Source organism: Lactuca saligna, chromosome 5 (assembly GCF_052625555.1).
Source record: "Lactuca saligna cultivar CGN05327 chromosome 5, ASM5262555v1, whole genome shotgun sequence".
Lineage (NCBI taxonomy): Eukaryota > Viridiplantae > Streptophyta > Magnoliopsida > Asterales > Asteraceae > Lactuca > Lactuca saligna.
The window spans coordinates 311,734,939-311,754,880 of NC_136421.1; the positions used below are offsets into that span (position 1 = coordinate 311,734,939).

Sequence of the window (19,942 nt, forward strand, 5' to 3'; positions counted from 1 at the left end):
GTGTTGAAAATGACTTTTCGACAAAATATTATTTAGAATAAATAATCTTAACCAATGTGTAGAATATGTCACAAGGTTTCCGTACATATAAAGAACGCCGAAATCCGAGTTATAACGAAGAAGTTATGGCCTGTCAAAGTTTCGCGACGGAACCGGCACGACACCAGGAAGCGTAAATAGTGAATTTATGATAGAAAACTTTTTATCCTTAGTGATCTAAACGAAATTCGTAGAATATATTAAACCGAGAAAATCCATAAAAAGAACGCCCAAATCTGACTTCGTGATTTTTCTAAGATTCGGCTTAGCAGTGTACAGCCCGAAACACGAATTTTAGTTCGAGCGGTTTTTGGCTTACGCGACCTAAATGAGAGTTGAAGATCTCATTAATAGGAACTCAACGGTAAAAAGACAGACGAAAACGGATTCCGTATGAAGGAGTTATGAATTCTTCGCGGTCATTTAACAGTCTAAACGCCTCCTACTGTTAAATTTGAGATTGGTAGAGAATTAGCCGACGAAGTCTAAACAAAAGTTGTAGATCTTGATTTTACCTACGCGTGGATATAAAGAACGTTGAAAATGGAGCTCGTATGCGAAAGTTATGGGGTTTAGAAGTCAACAGGGTGCTGCTGCAAAAAGGGTGATGTGGCTGAATATGGGCCAAGGCTTTCTCCCCAAGGAAAGCCATCAGGTGATGACACGTGGCACTGACTCGGCAAGTCAGTAAACCGACTCGGTGAGTCCGTCAGGATTTCACCGTATAAATAGAGGTGTCGGGTTCCCTCATTTCCTCACCCCTCAACCCTCTTCTTTCTCTCTCTAAACTCTCTCTCTCTCTCTCTAAGCCTCCCTAACCCCCTAAGCCTAGGGTAACTCCCTAGCACAAGGCGGAAGCCCCAGAGCGCCCGAAGGCTCCGAGAAAAGAGCCTTTCGGCTCGGGAAACGCTGCTCCAGCGAAGCCCGGTTTTGCGAAAAAACTCGCTGTAAGTGAGCTACGCCTACGCTAGTTTTAATATAGCTTCTAATTAATTATAGTAACATTATTAGGACCTTAAAATAATTGTTTGGGCTATTATTATGAGTTATATTGAGTGTTATTTAACGCTTATATAATAATAATAATATTTAGACTATTAATTAGTCACGGTTAACGTCAGACTAAACCCTAGTCATATTGATACTAGGTTTTGTCAAGGAAATTGTTTTAAGAGCAACGAAGTGTTGTCCGAGTGCCGACTCACCACCTAATCAAGTGAGTGCATAGTCCCTTTCATCTTACACATAGATATGAAGTATTTTAATATAAATTGCGTGTTGTGTGTGCATATTGTCTGAATACTTGCTGTCTATGCTGGGTGAAAGATTTTTATACATGTTTTAAATGATTTAAACTGTATATGTATTTTATATCTACAAAATGTGTTGGATAAAACATGGGTAGATGAAATAGTTGTTTTGTGATAACACGATGGGAGACATCAATGTTGTCAGTGATCCAGTCATCTAGTGGAGTATAGATGATTACCATGGGCGATACTAGACAGTCCGGTGGAACGCTAGTAAGCTCGTAATCTGTAGGTGTTTTTGAACTAGGTGCTCATTAGGTATTTTGAACTGAGTGTGTTCACTACGTATCTTTGAATTGAGTGTGTTCACTAGGTATTTTGAACTAAGTGTGTTCACTAGTTACTTTTGAACTAAGTGCTTACCAGATGTTTTGGACTACGTGTTCACCAGATATAATCTATAAGCCTTGGTAACGATGGATTTCGTGTCGATTCCTTAGGATAATCCTTAGGAATGAATGAACGAGATATAGCTAATTCTTAGGGTAGATCCTTAAGAGAAAAGAAGATAATGGGGATGGGTAATTGGGTTTAATTGCTTGATTGTTTAAACATAATAATTATATTATTGTGGGTTAAAAACCCTATGTACTCACCAGGTTTCCCAATCTGACCCACTCGGTTTATTTATATCACAGGTGTTGATAAGAAGTCACATTACACTGAGAGATTAAAGAGATGTAGATCACTAGTGTAAATAAATGTAAGTTCTGTTTATGCTTATGTTTCTATATTGACAATGACATTCCAAATGTTTTAAAATGAATAAGATACATTTCTTCGAAAATGTTTTGATAACGTATTTATCGTATTTTTCTGGGAACAAATTCCGCAATATTTTTATGAAAAGAAGTACTCTGATTTTTATAAAGCATAAACAAAATCGGTCTTTTCTGACCGTGAAAATGGGGATGTCATATTCGGTGTATCCTTTCTGATCGATTTGATCTTTATCCCTATGGGGGATGTCTTCATGATTGTGGGTATGGACTGGCTGAGCCGTTTTGGCACGATGATTAATTGTGAGGGTCAACGCTTGGTAGTTCAAACCCCAAGTGGGGGAGAACTGGTCATCTATGGAGAAGGCACCAAGATCGGTTCAAGGTTTTGTTCTGCAGCCATGGCTCGACAGTATATTTAGCACAGGTGTGCGGGTTATTTGGATTATGTGGTGGATACACGGGTTGGGGATCAGGTTTCATTTTTAGAGGTCCCGGTGGCCAAGGAGTTTGCCGATGTATTTCCAGAGGAGTTACCCTGTATGCCTCCTAAGAGGTGGTTGAGTTCAGGATTGATCTCGTGCCAAGTGTTGTCCCGATTGCCAAGGCATCGTAACGTTTAGCACTGCTTGAGATGCAGGAGTTGTCATCTCAGTTGCACGAACTTCTAGGGAAGCAGTTCATCAGACCGAGTTTTTCTCCGTGGGGAGAGTCGATTTTATTCGTCATTCCGAATGCGCATGGATTATCGGGAGTTAAACAAGTTAACAGTGAAGAACCGTTATCCGCTTCCGTAGACTGATGATTTCTTTGATTAGTTTCAGGGTGCATCTTGGTTATCCAAGATAGATCTGAGGTCCAGGTATCATCAAGTCAGGGAGAGAGAGGATGATGTGGAGAATACCGTACGGACTCGTTATGGGCATTACGAGTTCGTGGTGATGCCATTCGAGCTCACCAATGCGCCTGCGATATTTATGGATTTGATGAATTGGGTATGTAGGCCAATGCTCGATTGTTCAGTTATCGTGTTTATCGATGATATATTGGTATATTCTAAGACCAGAGAGCAGCATGAGGAGCATCTTCACGAGCTTCTCAGTGTTTTGAGGCGAGAACGGCTTTATGCTAAGTTTTCAAAGTGCGATTTTTGGTTACAAGATGTTCATTTCCTTGGACACCTTGTTAACCAGGACAGGATATTGGTCGATCCGACCAAGATCGAGGCGATGATGCGGTGGTAGGTTCTGAAATCTCCCTATGATATCAGGAGTTTCTTGGGATTGGCAGGGTACTACCAAAGTTTTATTCTGGATTTCTCCAAGATTATGGTACCCCTTACTCAACTGACGAGGAAGGGGATGGATTTATAGTGGGGCCTTGAGCAGCAGCCAGCATTCTCGACCCTGCAGTAGAGATTATGTGAGGCCCCAGTCTTGACCCTTCCCGAGGGAATTGCGGATTTCGTGTTTTTCTACGATGCTTCCATCACTGGTTTGGGGTGGTCCTCATGCAGAAAGGACGAGTGATAACATATGCTTTGCGATAGCTGAAGCCACATGAGACGAGATATACCACACGTGATCTTGAGTTGGGGGTTGTGGTTTTTACCTACAAGATTTGGAGGCATTATCTTTATGGGTTCCGTTGTACTATCTACACAGATCACAAGATCTTGAGACGCATTATGGATCAACCGAATCTGAACATGAGGTAGCACAGGTGGCTGGATGTAGTCAAGGATTACTACTGTGAGATCCTTTACCATCCGGGTAAAGAGAATGTTGTGGCGGATGCCTTAAGCCGCAAGTCGGTTGGGCCTTCTGATATGGTGACATGTGTGAGGATATCAGTGGATTATCCACTTATGGGATTGATTAGGGAGGCTCAGGCCGAGGATGTTCGTGAAGAGAATTGAAAGATTAAGAGGATCAGGGGCGAGATTGCCAAATTTGTTCTGGATATTCATGGTTTGTTGACCCGTTATGGTCGGGGATGGGTTGCTATGTCTAGTGTGGTCACACATATTATTTATGGGTTTCAAGCAATCCATCAATCCTATGGTCTACATGCAAACCCTAACAGCTTTGGATCTAGTTAGTCTAATGAACATGCAATTGATAATCCAAAGCCATAAACCCTAGATCTAGCATACAATTAGTCAAATTAACATAAAATAGGGTCTAGATGTAACCTTTGATTGTTATATAGCAATAACAATCAATCCTTGGCTTCAGAAAGCTTAGTGCCTCAAGTGTTGCACCTCTAATGGAGTCACAAACACCACTAAGCAACTTGGATGAAGAGGGAAGAGAAGAGAGGCACCAAAAATGGTTGGAAACCCTAAAGGAAGTGTTAGCCACATTTTTGGTGCCTAAGGACTCCTTATATACTTAGGCTATTAGGGTTATCAAGCTAGGAAACCCTAATTTGACTGCTTAAACCCTAAGCAGCCCATGGACTCCTTCTTTAGAAGCCTTGGACGATTTCTAATGGGTTTCCCCATAGAATTCATCCATTACCCCTTTTATGGAGTCCATAAGCCCATCTATGTAATTGTCGTATAATTACACAATAAGTCCCTTAAGTTTAATTTATCTCTTTTAGCCACAAAATTAATTCTTAATTAATTCTTGACTAATATTAATTAAACAATATGATTTCTCCTTTAATATATTATTATTACAAAATATTAATAAATCATAATTAAACATTTGTCTCCTTAATTCATCCTACATATTGCTATGGTGAAGGCAACCCAAAAGGACCATGCTCATAATCGGGTCAAGTACATACCAAAATAGTTATGGACTTAGACACTAATCCAACAATTATATTGGAGGAGGCTCATAAGTCTCAGCTTTCTATCCATACGGGGCCACCAAGATTTATCGGGATCTGAGATTGAGCTATTGGTGGTCGTGCATGAGGGAGATCGCTTGGTATGTTGAGAGGTGCTTGTCCTGCAGGATGGTCAAGGCCGGGCAATATAGGTCGCATGGAAAGATGCAACCTCTGGTGGTTCTCATGTGGAAATGAGAGCAGATTTCGATGGACTTCATCACAAAGTTGCCAGAGACAACAAAGGGTTTTGATGCTATTTGGGTCATCGTGGATTGATTGACCAAGAGTGCCCATTTCCTAGCAATTCGGGAGAGTTCCTCGGTCGAGAAGTTGGATGATGTGTATATTCGCGAGAACGTTGCTCGCCATGGGGTTCCAGTCTCCATTTTTTCAGACCCTGATGTTCGGTTCTCCTCTTGTTTTTGGCAGAAGTTCCATGAGGAACCGGGCATGAGGTTGCTCTTCAGCATTACTTATCATCCGCAGTCCGATGGCCAGAGTGAGCGGACGATACATACTCTTGAGGATATGTTGCAAGCATGTGTCATTGATTTTGGTGGGATCTGGGACTCCTACCTACCTCTTACAGAGTTCTCCTACAACAACACTTTTCACTCCAGCATTAGTGCTCCGCCTTTTAAGCTCTTGTATAGGCCAAGGTGTCGTACCCCAGTATGTTGGGGCGAGGTTGGTCACAGGGTTATGAGAAGGACTTAGGTGGTCCTTCAGACTACAAAGACGATTCATCAGATCAGAAAGAGATTGCAGACTACTCAGAGTTGGCAGAAGAGCTATGCCAACCAGTACCGATCTGAGTTGGAGTTTCAGGTCGGTGACATGGTGTTACTGAAGGTCTCACCTTGGAAATGTGTGATTTGCTTCAGGATGAGTGGGAAATTAGGTCCCCGGTATATTGGACCATTCCGGGTTAGTGCCAAGGTTGGCAAGGTAGCCTACAGATTGGATCTTCCTGAGAAGCTCGGTCAGATCCATAGCACTTTCCATGTTTTGCAGCTGCAAAAGTGCATATTAGATGAGGATGCAGTGGTGTCATTGGACGACATTCAAGTTGATGAGCACCCGAACTATGTTTAGAGGCCCGTAGCTATTCTAAAAAGAAAGGTGAAGGTTTTTTTGAAGCAAGGAAATACCTTTGGTAAAGGTACCATGGCAGCATCGGAGAGGCTCCGAGTGAACCTCGGAGCCGGAGGCTGAGATGCGAGAGCATTACCCTAATTTGTTTGTTGCATCGGACATCAAGGACAAAGTCTAGTTCAATTGGGGGAGAGTTGTAACATCCCGGATTTAAGGTATTTTCAAATCCTTCCCTTGGTTTTTATTAATGTCGTTTTCGTCCTTCGATTTGGTTGGAATTAACCCTAAGAAACCCTGGTGGAAAAATGGTAAATTTTGGGGCAGGAGGTGTACATTGAGAGTAAATGTGAGTACGCTAAGCTTAGTAGGGCACTCCCTAATACGATGGGCGTAAACATATGTACGTTAGGCGTACTAGTGTCCGGGTGAAACCCTAAATTTTAGGGTTTGAGGAGTATTTAAACATCTTTATGGACCATTTCCCTTATCCTTTCAGCCTCCATGTCCTTATGTTGCTCTTGCAAAACCATAGCCCCCTTGAGTAAAAGTGAGAGCCCTAAAGTGTATTCTTGGTGATTTCGAGGAAAATGAAGTGCAGAAAGAAAGCTTAGAAGCTTGAAGCAAGGTTTAGATCTTGGATTTTGGCTTCCTTCTCCATCATATAAAGGTATAAAGTTGATATATTTATGGTTTATTTGATAGATATCTTGTTGGGTTCTTTTTATGCTTCTTTTTGGTCCTAAATGCTCCATCTTGAGCATGGCATGTTTTGGATGTTTTGAGTCGTCCTTTCAAACCCTTGGAGGGGTCCTAAATCATAAAAATGAGGTCCCAATGGCTAGAAGTGTCACATGCATTTGGTAGAAGGATCCATGGATCAATACCTTTTATTAATGACTTTTGGATGTGTAAAGTCATAAATTTTGAGACTTTATGACTCTAGGGTGCATTTAGACCATGGATTTGAAGTTTGGGCTTAAGTGCTTAAGCCATTAAGCACAAAATGGGACTTTTGGATCTGCGAGGGTACGCCTCGCGTAAAGAGGAGTACGCCTCGCATACTCGGTCAGCCACCTCGATCTGGGTCAATGCGAGGATCGTAGTACGCCCTGGGTACCGAAGGAGAATGCCCCGCGTACGCCTTCTATTGGATTTCGGGCTTTGGGCTTCGAGTTTTGGGAAATCTTTGGGGCTTGAATGCTTGGGCCCTTATTGGTCTACCTAAGTATGAGTGTTTTGGGCCAAGTGAGGATTTGGACCTAAGGATAAGCCTAATAAGGAGCTTGGGCCCAATTTGGAAAATTGGGCCAATGATGGTGTAACATCCCCAAATTTCGAGACCAAAATTTTCATTTTAATAAAGCGGTTTATAAAACATTGTAATAATACATCACCGATTAACATACTTTCGTAAAAAAACATAGCCACGTGTCTCAAAACCATATCATACAAATAGTAATATCATTAGAGTACAATCCCAAGAACATCATAATGCGAAAAACATGTGTGTGATGCACAGCTACCGCGCCAACTCCTTCCCCTTCTCTGAAGAGGTACCTGAAACAAAATTGAAAACCGTAAGCATGAAGCTTAGTGAGTTGCCCAACCATACCACATACCACATAACATACATACTGCCGGGAAATTTTAGTGTGCCCGACCTACCCTGTCCGTCCATTCTGGGGCGCCGACCTACCCTGTCTGGAAATTATGGGGTGTCGACCTACCATGTCTGGCAATTCTAGGGTGCCAACCTGCCCTCTGATTTATCCCAACCGGCTACAAGGAATATTTCACCCCTACTACTACCATATAATAGTATAGCATAAACATACTATCAGGCATATATGGGGTGCCAACCTACCCTGTGGTCCTTACGATCGTAACTCGGGGGCTATTCCCTACTACCTACTATCACATAAAATCGTATCATGCTAGCACATAATCATAACAGATATCAACAAACCATATAATTATCACGAAGATAATTATCTCTACTATGACTCTTACTAGTAGGCCGACCTTGGTGCCTTAGACCCACTTGTACTGGAAGGTAACTCACCTCACTGTCGTGAAGTTTCTGAACTGTCCTTGCTATCGGTATCAACTCCACTCAATTCCTACACATAATGATCTTCCTTAATTACCATTTCATACTCTAAACCCCTTTTGAGGGTTTACTCAGGTAAAAGCCAAAGTCAAGGTCAACACCTTGGTCACAGTCAACTTTGGGTCAAAGTTAACATCTGGTTGACTCAACTCGCCAAGTTGACCCACCAACTTGCCAAGTTCCATAATCCTCAACATGCTAAAAACTTCGACACTACTCGCTGAGTCTTTCAAGAGCTCGCCGAGTTCTCCTTCACACAAATTCGGTACCTTCTACAACTGACTCGTCGAGTTCATACTTGAACTCGTCGAGTCTTGTTCCTTTTAAGTTGGCATGTCTCGTCCTGGACTCACTGAGTTCCTTATGAACTCGTCGAGTTCTTCTTCATGCAGTTGGGACTTAGTCTTGAACTCGTCTAGTTTGTTCTTGAACTTGTCGAGTTCCATGATCTTCAGGTCCATAGCAAACCCAACTGGATGAGTCTTCTTCCAACTCAAAAAATTGCTCATTATCAGACGAGTTTTGGGGGAAACTACGACCCGACTTGCCGATTCACATGAGTGACTCGCCATATCCCTCTATGTCTAAAACTATTCAGTCGACTTCAGTCTGGCTTAATGCATTCAAAACATAGATCTAACCTCCTAGGGTCCATATTATACGTAAAGTTACAAACTTGACATTCATGCATGGGGTATTTGGCTCAAATGGTCCTAAAAATAGGTCTATATGATGCATGGGACTCCCATGGCCACAAATTTGGTACCTTTATGCCACGGATCCCTTTAAGGCTCTGGATCCAAAGTAATAGCTCCCAATCAAGCTTGCACCCATGAATGTTTCCATAAAATGCTCCATAAAACCCTAACGTACCCCACGGAGGGACCTAAGGAAGGAATAAGCAAGGTATAGATTTTATATCTCAAATGAGCTAGAAAAGTGGCACAATCTCTGGATCTGCTTGCTTCCCCAAGAACCTTCAAGCTTTCTCTTCCTTCTCTAGCTTCAAAATTACCACAAACACACTCAAAATGGGCTAGTGTTTCATGAATGTTGTTAAGGGGTGATGGAGGCTGTAATGAAGGCTAGTTAAGGTGTTTAAATAGGTTGCAAACCCTTACATTTACGGTTTCATCCAGACAGGCCTACTCTTCGAGTCGGGGCATCTGACTCGGCGAGTAGGTCCTTCCACCCGCGTCCAAAATTCGCTTCAACTCGACGAGTTGGGGCCTCCAACTCGCCGAGTCCCAGAGTAAAATGCAAAAGTTCATATTTAAAATGTATACCAAGAACCGAGCGCTATAGATGGGCCCTGTATAACTTTGGACTTTTTGGATCAAGAATTGGGCCTGGGTCTTGGCCCAATTATGGATAGGGTAAAGTGGCCATTTACCTTAATTTTGGGTTATTAGTCAGGGATGGTAATCCAACTATTAATTGGATGTTTATTTGTTATGATAGTTCGGGATTTTTGTGGGCCAGCAATCGGAGGTTTTATGTGTGGTTCGTCTGTATGAGGTAAGTTGTCCTCACAGTACTCTCGGGGTCGAAGGCACCAAAGTTAGCCCTTTGGATTGTTATCCTAGTTATTGTATGCTTGTTATGTTGTAGTGATCTGTTAGATTGGTATCAAGGTATATATTATGTGCTATGCTATAGTGATCTGTTAGACTTGTATGATTGTTTGTATATGATAACTATGTTTGGTTATATTATATGTAGATATGTGGTGGATGGTTGGGTTGAGGCGGTCTTACTGTGTGCAGAAGGCCAACAAATCGAGGGCGGTCTGGATAGACTGAAGGCCTGTGAAGCGGATCAGTCAAGCCGAAGTCCCGTAGAACAGTCCAGACAGACTGAAGACCCGGTGCGGCGGCCCAGACATGCTGAAGGTTGTGTATGCATGTTGTTTTTGTGATATCTATGATTATGTGTTGTGGTGGTATTTTGGGGAAACTCACTAAGTGTTGGGCTTACAGTTTTGGGTTATGTTTCAGGTACCTCAAATGATCGTGGGAAGCCAAAGGCTTGATTGTGCACCTCCTCATGTTATGTTTTTGTGATTTTGGGAATAACTTTGATGATGAACATTTAATTAATTTATTAAATCAAATAAGGATTATCCATTAAATTAAACAAATTAATAACCTAATCTCCTACCCCCTAAATTTTGAAAATATGGGAGATATATCACAAAATCTTTAATTATCCAATTAAAAAATTAACAAGATGATTACCAAAATAACAACCCATCCAAAAAAAAAACCTAAATTCGAAATCCATGACTTGGGGTGGAAGGAAAGGCTTTCAACCTTGCCTAATTTTCGAAAACCCTAGGGTTAGGAAACCTTAGATCTCGAAAACATGGAGGCCAAATGAAAGAGTTTAAAAACCCTTTGTAATTTTTGAAAAAACAAGGTTATGAGACCCTAATTTGCGAAAAATCCAAGGCTTAGGGTTTAACTGCGAAAAATCCTAATTTTTGTCAAATTCAATAAATTGTATCAAATCTAATTGAAAACAAAAACAATAACTTTGATACCACTAATGGTTTTATACATAGCATACAATCTTATGTGTGCATGCAACCCTAATTATTGGATCTATGTTTTCTCTATTAGACATACAAGCATTGAACACAAAATTAGAAACCCTAGGAGACATGTACAATTTTCGAAATTAATATGAAACTAGGGTTTAAATACATACATTTATTGTTATGTAGTAATAACAATAGAATCCTTTGATAGTCTTGCCTTTGAGAACAAGTGCCACAAATGTAACACCTCTAATGGCTCACAAACACACCAAAGCAAGAGGATGATTATGAGAGAGAGGAGAGAGGATGGAGTTGCTTAAAGTTTCGGCTCTTCTATGGTTTCTTAGGATGGTCGAAATCTAAAGGGGTAATGCTCATTTTATAGTCAGGATTGCTTAGTCCCAAAGCTAGGGTTAAGATAAGGAAACCATAATCTCTTTGCTTAAGACCTAAGCAACTCATGGATTAACCTTATCATAAGGCCTTGCATGAAATCCTTAGAACCTTCCAAGGAATTTCGGCCAACCCTATTAAGGGGAATCCAATAGCCCAAACCGTAACTATTAATTAATTGCAAAACAGCCTCTGAACTTTTAATTAATTCCTTTAAATCCCAAAATTAATTTCTGATTAAATATTAATTAAACAACATGATTTCTAATTAATATATTATTTTCATAACACATTAATAAATCATTTTATGTACTAATTTATTAGTTCAAATAATAAATTCAACATCTTCCTCAATTAATCATCTTGTCTAGTTGCTGGTGTGAAGGTAACTCAAAAGGAGTATGCTATAATTAATTCAAGTACATACCAAATATAATTATGGATTTAAACACCTAATTCAACACATCATACACCTCCAAATGAGCCCAAAACTAACTTTTTTTGAGAATCCTAAGCCTGCTAATATGCAATCCTTGATCACCATCCCGACATGGAAACGGTCTGAAACAGAGTGTTACATGTTCACTGAGGAGTTGTTTAATTGGGTGGTCCCCAAAAATCATCTTTCATAAAATTAAGTTAATTTAAGTGAAACGAATAAACATTTATAGTAGGTTATTTCTATTTTCTATTTTTTTGGTCCGACCATAAAATAGTTGTTTTTGCCAGAACCTTGTTTTTTTGGCAAAGATTTTATCGTGCATTGGTATTAAATTAGAACTTAAAAATACTTAAGATTCTTTTTATACATCATATAAAAAACACCAAACAAACATATATGCCAAGTCGATTAACAACGAAAAAGAAATGCAATTTTTTGTCAATTGCACACTGTGTATATACATATGTGAATATGATTATTAACTTTTATAGTTAAGTTGTTTAAGTTGTAATAACTTTTGAAGGTGACTTCGATTCCCCGAGGTATATATTTTTATTACCTTCTCATCTTTTACTTCCTGTTTTTGAGTGTTTTTGAAGGAAATAAATAGAAGGAAATAAGAGGAATCAAGAGAAAATGGACATTCTTGAGCTTAATATAAAGAGGGAAAGTGAAGAAAGAGATGTTCTTGAGTTTTTCTTAAAGGAAGATAAGAGAAGGAAATGCTATAATCAAGTTTCATCTAAAGAGGAAAATGAGAAGAAAATGGAAGGATTGGAAAGAAAAAGCTTAACGTTTGGTTATGTAAAATTTTCTAGTGTTCCATGAAAATAAATTTTTTGAAAACATGTTCTGTTGATTCAGTTTTTATATTTTTTCCAAGAAAATGGTAGTTTTTTTTTTATCAAATTGTATGTAAATTAGAAAAGTGATTTTTATAATTTTCAAAGTATTATAAATTTATAAAATGAAAACTCCATCTGGTTTCAACCAAATGCATTTTCTAAATTTTTTATTAAAACTAACATAAAAACTCAACCCTGATTTTTGAAAACGTTTTCTAGAAAAATGAAAACAACTTTCCATAACAAAAACACCCTATTTTTTTCATGAAATATTTCCGCCTACTTTTGAAATGAATGAGAATAAAGGGAGGGAAATGAAATGAAAGGAAAAGAGGGGGAGGGAATGAAGTGAAAGGATAGGGAATGAGGAGCGGGAGGAATGAAGAGAGGGTTGATCGGGTTTGAACAGGTAGAGAGAAAAGGATAAGATTGAGCCTCTTAAAGATTTTGAGAAAGGAAAAGAAGAAAAAATGGAAAACCGAAAGGTTGACAACTTGGCCGGTCATAAGATGAACTTGAACCGGAACACCATTTCCTTTGTCATGAGACCGATTACTACTAGTAACTCCTTCTACCCTCATATTAATATATAAGTTTATAGATGCTATTTAATTTTAACAGCATCGCCACTCTGTAAATGCTAGGATCCATGTTAGAAATTTATTTTAGCATTGTTTTTAAAATTATTTTCTTTGGACGATGTTGTAGTTTACTTGATTTCTAAAATTCTAATAGTGGAATTCAAATCTCATTATTTCCAATATATATATATATATATATATATATATATATATATATATATATATATATATATATATATATATATATATATATATATATATATATATATATATATATATATATATATATATATATATATATAACTATATTTATAACTTTTTTTGAATCTTAATATCATATATGATATACATGTAATTTTGAAGGATTTTTTTGATAATACTAATGAAAAACTAAACAATAAGCTGTCGTTCACCATACATACATACCTGTTGTGTCATATTCAAAAACATTATCAAAAAAATACAGAAGTAGAGTTGAATATGTGAGCCAACAAACAAAGAGGTGATGCAAATGCAAAAGTGAAGGGGTAGACTACTCGTTGAGCCAACCACCCGAGGAATTATGGTGTGAATAGGGGTTGTATGGACCAGGGGCAAACCCCATGGGCTCCGTACCGAAGCCAGGTCCATGCATGGGTGGACCATAACCCCCAAAGCCCCTATTATTATGATTATTATTATTCCCTATACCCATACCCATACCCATACCCATAGGCATAGGCATAGGTGGTGGTTCAGGTCGTCTGGAGTTTCCCATTCCCATTCCCATTCTGGAGTGATTCATGTCGTCCATCCTTGTATGGTTGAGCTCGTCCAGCCTGGGTGCATACCGTTGCATTGTAGATGTGCCGGCCCTGTTGCTGTTGTTATTATATGATGCCATATCATGACCACCGTATCTCCTTGAACCCCCCGCCCCCATCTCATCAACATAAGATCCCCCCCTACTATCATACCCCCCTGGACCCGGACCCGGACCCGCATTATGATGATACTGAACAGAAGGCTCAGCGGGTCTCATCGAATAACCGCTGCTAGGAGTTGGGAGATTATTATTATTATTATTAGCAGAATCGGGTCGCCTATATGTTGTACCACTACCGCCCATGTAAGGTGGTGCTTCTTCAGTGGTGGTAGGGGTGGGGGTATTGTACCGATGTTGGTTGACCGATTGACCTAGTATATCATTCCGAGAGCGAGAGGCAGAGCTATTATAATCCATCACCTCAGAGGTTGGTGGCGGTGGCGCTGGGTTATACCTCCTCTCCAAATGTCGGTGCTCAAACGATTGACTTGCTTCATCTTCAACAATGGGAGTGGGAGTGGGACCCGGGGAAGGACGCTTAATGTCAAGTTTCTTGGGTGGTTCAGGAACTGGCTTATCGTCTAAATCCTGACCTTGACCACGAGAATATTTATTATCCTCGAGTTTAAGTTTCTTCTGAGATTGTTTATCCACTTGTTTCCCTCTTCTCTTTTTTGAAAATGAAGTCTGATTGGACTGGGCCTGCTGCTTCTTTTTAGGGGTTTCCCTTTCCTTTTGTGTTTTATCTGTTGGAAGATCATCAAGGATAAGGGGAACAGGAACAGGAAGAGGAACATCCACTTGTATGTCATTCTTCTCGTTTTGAAGCAGATTTTCATCAGCTTGGGGTTGTGTATGTATATGGCCATGCTGTTGGGCGATACTTTTATGCTTGTTTGTCCAATCTGGACGACTCCACAGGTACAGGACTGGTGTAGTATTGTTCCATTGATCAATTTGCTTCGCATTCACATCAATCGATCCAGGAAGATAAAATGACTGAATAAAATTGTATATCTAAATCAGCAATCAACATATCAAACATTAAATGACTGAAAAAAGCAAAAGGAAAGGATGTGCGTACCTTCCCAGCTAACAATTCAGCATCCTCCCAGACTAGATCATATGGACATTTCTGCTTTTCACTATCTAACCTGCTCACACACATACATGTGTAAACATTTACACATCAATGTTGCTCATCTTATAGGTCTATTTGTCTTTGTAACTATTAGTATTTACACATACATATATTATATACCTTTCAGTTTCAGGGGGAACAATAAGAATGATAAGCTTAGGCATAAATTTAACTGCCTGTTGTATAAACTGGTTTGCAAGAGCAGCATTTTTCCCAAATGGAGGGTTTAGTCCCATGATCTGCTCAAAGAATATATTATAAGAAACACAAACTAAAGGGAGAAGGAATCAACATGATCTTTACCAATTTCAAGCGTTTTGGCAATTCATTTGGACGAACAGACATCCAATCCCTCTTCTCAAAGTAGAAATCATTCTGCAAACAAAATAACAATAGCAATACTGATGAATCAACAAATCCAAAAATATATTAACAGAGGGAAGCGCATACCATACCTTTGGTCTGGTAATATCGTAATTTTTGTAAGAGCACTTGTTTTTTCCCATCTCATCAAGGTGTTTCTTCATAAGGAAACTGAAGTCATTTGCCCCACAGCAAAAATCAACCACCTGCATATGCATAAGGAATAATACGTACCACAACAGACAAATAAAAAGCAAATTCAATTCTCATCAGGTAAGGCAAACTTACTGTGTCACCATCTTCAACATAAAATTTGAGCTTCTCAACAATCTGTCACAGAGGTGCCAACACAAACTACATTAGCCTCTCTCTCTCTCCCTTAAAAAATAAATAAATAAATAAAAAGCAAATGAAAACAATTACCTTCTCCAGCTTTTCCACTTTTGTAAAATGACGACCAAAAGATGTATAACGCATGCCATGCAGAAATGGTGCAAGGTAGACTTTGAGCTTATCCTGCATGCATGAAAGAAAATGATGATGAAAACAGAAGGAACATGATGAAACAGATTTTGAAGATTAACATATGTACCTTCCACCTCATTAACTGGTCAAGAACACCAGGCTCACAGACAGCCATTGCATCTTCAACACTGCATCCTTCTTCAAGCTTCTTCAAAGCTACATGAAGAGCCTCCACAGCACCTTCCACTCTGCCCAAGATGATGGATTTGTCCACTCTTGATGACATTGCATGTGTTGATGGTACTTTCTCTGTGTGGTACCTCTTCACCTCCTCCAGTGTAATAGAGGAAGCAGCATCTTTCATCAGATCCAATATTCTGTAATTAATGCATACAAAATTAAAATATATATATGATACGATATGATATGTTTACAATGAAGTACACACCTCTGTTTTGATTCTTCATCTATAGGAGATAACATTTGCTTGCTCTCATCAACTGACATGTCATCCTTCTCCAAATTGTTTGATTCCGTTCCTTTATTCATATATTCAAACAATCTACACCCCAAGCTAGGTTGACCATCATTTGAGCTAGAGCTAGGCATCTTGATTTTTGCTGACAAAGACCTCCTTAGAGATAGAGAGGTGTCTGCTGGTTTCTTCTTCTTCTTCTCCAAGGGCACCGACCCAACTGCTGCTCTCTTCTTGGAAGATGAATCTTCCATTTTAGTGGCTGAAGATTTTTCGCCACCTTTCTGTGACTTGATAACAGTAACAGGCTTCTTGCTTGTGTATTCTGAATCTGTATCTAATGTTTCCTTATTCTTCAATGGCAGTTTTGATGGTTGATCCATATTGCTAATGCTATGGCGATTAATTCGAAATATTAAGGTTCTTGCAGGGGTGCCGAGCTTCTTATCAATATCATGATTTAAGCAATATATCAATGCACGGGATTTACCCAAAAGATCATCCCAAGCTCGGACTATGTCGTCATCACCAACTTGAGATTCAAACATAATACCCCTGTAAAACCACCAAAAAACATCAGAAGATATGAAACAAGAAACAGACACAGAAACAGAAACAAGACTACCTTGGTAAGCATTTCCTATGGTATGATTTTGGACATCGCCTGCAAATAGCAAACTGCAAGTCTTCCACTTTTTCATTTTCTGTTTGCTTACAGACATCGCATTTGTGGGCAGGGCATATGAACGGTTCCCCTGCACTGATTTTTTCTAGAAGATTCTTCTGTTCAGCTTCAACATTCGGCTGTAGTATCTTTGCTACACATTTTGGGTGATAAAAGTGGCCACAAGTTGCAGAACTACAACGAAAAACCTGAAGAACAAGGCCATACAAGAGTTTTTAAATTGATATAATGCAACTGCTGAAAAATGGGTTGACTCACCTCAGCAGCACCAGAAGATTTATCAGAAGACCCTAGTTTACCACAAACAGAGCATTGGTGTTGGCTATACAAACAATTATCACACAGGAATTGTTGTGTTCTCTGCAAAAGGAAACATAATAAAAAATGAGAAAAGGAAAGAAAAAACATATTTTATGAATATAAAAGGTTGGAACACCTTCACTTGGTCAGGAGTTAGACCAAGAGATTTACAATTGGATTCTTCTGCCTCCTCAGTATCTGGGGTTGCATGAAATGACCTAAAACATTTCCCATCACAACTGCAGTGGATGGTGAAATACATCAGAAGACTATCAAATGAAAAAGAAAAAAAAAAAAAAAAACATGCAAGTAGCAGGTAGTACCAGGTAAGTCTACCACCATTATCACATATAGCACAAACTGAATCAAAAGGATCCTCCTCTTCATCCGACTCACTATCTTCATTGGCCTCTATGACAAAGTCATCATCATTTGCATCATCAACTATAAAGCTCGGCTTTGTAGCAGCTTCAGCCTCCTGTAAGCCAAGCCAGCCAGTTATTTCCAGAATATTAAGACAGCATGATGGATCAATAAGGAACAACCAGAAAGCAAGATTATACAATACCTCAGAAACTTTCCTCTTTCTGGGATTCTCCAAAAATGCAGCCAAAACCTGTTGGATTCAGCAATTTTGTTAATCGTCAAAAAGATCTGAAAGAATACAAAACATAAACAAGATAAACCTTGGATTTCGCCAATGTTTCATCCCTGTCTACAGCATCTCTAATGAAGCTCTTATGACCTCTCAAATCATTCTCTGAAGGCCTGACATCGTGCAAACTGCAAAATGAAAAAAAGAGATGGTCCTAACAAACTGATACCAATAAAGACTAAAAAACAACAACAACAACAACAACAAATGCTGATACCTGAAAACTTTAGAGAGGTGGTCCCACAGAGATTTCGCTGATGCTTCTGGTTTTCTTTTCAAGTAGGATAGGCAATGCACAGTAATCAGAATTGTCTTGATCTCATTTTCAAAACTCTTTCTAGGCTTTTGAAGCTTGATCCAGTGGTTATCTTTGGAAAGCACTGAAATCTCAGGATTAGATTTTGATAAATCATACTTCCATGCCTTAACTGCTTTGTATAGCTTTTGAAGACCATTATCTGCAGTGCCCCTCAAAAAGATTCCTGTAGTAGGGCTTGAACTCTCACTCTCACTCTCACTCCATTGCAGAGGTAACACTGAAAATGAAAGGGGTTCGTCATCCCCGTCACAGAAATAGTATTCTGAGATAGTATCTGCAACTGTCTCTTCCTCATCATCTGATGAGACCATGTTCTAAGCTTCTCCCACACACAATGAGACAACACTGTATTTAATACCTACAAAAAGAATACACACGCACACACCTCAGTGAAAGAGTACATGGTAGAAAGTAGATACATACAAGTTTTAACAAGAGAAGATTGCCAGGTTTTCAAGTCATGCAAAATATCCAGTCAGTAACGGGAACAGACTTATGGGTTGCTATAATAACACAACTGCAAAACTAGGGTTCATAAGAAAAGCTGTTGACAGCCCCAGGAGGGTAACCAGCCATCAGATGCTCTGGGGGTGCATACAGTGTTGACAATATCCCTTGTTATTGTGCATGGATTGAAGAAACCCCCAGAAAAAATTTGGTTTTCACTGAATGAAAATTGTAACTTGCAATATTACATTGAACGGCTAAAATCAGAACAAACTTAAGGTTTGTGGTGGCACTGGCAGGTTACAAACAGATCACGATAACAGGCTGTGTATAGTTTAGGACTAGATTAGGGTTTTAGCGTTTATTCTGTCTAACGCGATTCATGAATCAACAAAAAAGATATATTAACCAAACAAATTCACAAAAAAACAGAGGTAAACTAAGTTTTTATTACTATGATAACCAAGAATTATAGGTTATAAGATATAAATCTAGAGCAAATGATATAACCAAATCAATATGATAACATACATAACAACGCAAATGCTTACTATGTAAAGGTCAAAGACAACAATTAACTCAAAACGAAATAAAATGCATCTAAAATCAAATTGAACTGTGTGCAGAAGATTAGGCAAATAACCACAGTATGTTTTCTGTTCTATCGATTTAGCAAGAAACCACAACATGTTTTTTTTCACATTCCTCTGATGTAAACGATTTCAGAGCAAGATTAATAACAGCGATTTCAGAAAAATGTTATTAGCAGCGATTGAAGAGAAAGAAAGGGGTTTTTTCAGATTCTCATATCAGCGGTGTCACAGTAGCGATGGAAGAAAAAGAAAACCCAGCGATGTCACAGTAACCCTGTTTGGGGTCGACTTCACAAGATGTGATTAGAGAGAGGGGGGAGGGAATCACCTACTCGTCGGACGACCCCTATGACAAAGTGGAGAAGACGCAGTGCACGGCTGAACGAGAATATGATGAACACGATGTATAGGTTTACCTGATGAAGCGTATGGTAACGTTTAGCGAGGGCAAGATCGTACTCTGCTGCTTTTTATTTTAGGAAAGGAATTAATTTCATAAAAATAAAACCGTAAAATGATCCTGGTATTTAAAAAACTTTAATAAAATTGTAAAAATTATGTTTGTATGTATTTTTATGGGTTTTAGTTCAAACCTATGCATGGTAATGGGTTTTGATTCTCATCCGATCCAAACCCTTAAGAATTACATGGGTTTGGAGCATAATTTTTTATTCGTTTACCTATTAATGGCTCATACCCGCTAACCTTTTTATTAAAATGGTTGGGTATGGATCATCACTGATCCGCTCCGTATATAACCCGCCCTGTATAAATTTT

At 39.1% G+C, this 19,942-nt stretch overlaps 1 protein-coding gene across 1 annotated transcript; it reads right to left on the minus strand.

Annotated features, from left to right (window-relative positions):
• Positions 1 to 13,263: 13,263 nt before the first annotated feature.
• LOC145048602 (protein ENHANCED DOWNY MILDEW 2-like) lies at positions 13,264 to 19,597 on the minus strand. Its single transcript, XM_078997135.1, has 17 exons — positions 19,494 to 19,597; positions 18,024 to 18,483; positions 17,838 to 17,934; positions 17,720 to 17,767; positions 17,475 to 17,629; positions 17,288 to 17,390; positions 17,110 to 17,211; positions 16,792 to 17,039; positions 16,140 to 16,721; positions 15,819 to 16,068; positions 15,650 to 15,742; positions 15,515 to 15,556; positions 15,319 to 15,432; positions 15,167 to 15,238; positions 14,984 to 15,102; positions 14,807 to 14,876; positions 13,264 to 14,721 (listed from the first exon to the last, which is right to left on the minus strand). Exons 2-17 carry the CDS (start codon positions 18,434 to 18,436, stop codon positions 13,450 to 13,452), a joined length of 3,780 nt encoding a protein of 1,259 aa, XP_078853261.1. The 5' UTR covers positions 18,437 to 18,483; positions 19,494 to 19,597; the 3' UTR covers positions 13,264 to 13,449.
• Positions 19,598 to 19,942: the final 345 nt, after the last annotated feature.

Excerpts from the sequence above, each read along its gene's own strand:
- LOC145048602 (XM_078997135.1), bottom strand. The coding sequence starts at position 18,436 with ATGGTCTCATCAGATGATGAGGAAGAGACAGTTGCAGATACTATCTCA. Across the intron at positions 15,743-15,818 it reads ACCAGTTAATGAGGTGGAAG|GATAAGCTCAAAGTCTACCT; the intron begins GTACATATGTTA and ends TCATGCATGCAG. Across the intron at positions 15,433-15,514 it reads ATGTTGAAGATGGTGACACA|GTGGTTGATTTTTGCTGTGG; the intron begins GTAAGTTTGCCT and ends ATGCATATGCAG.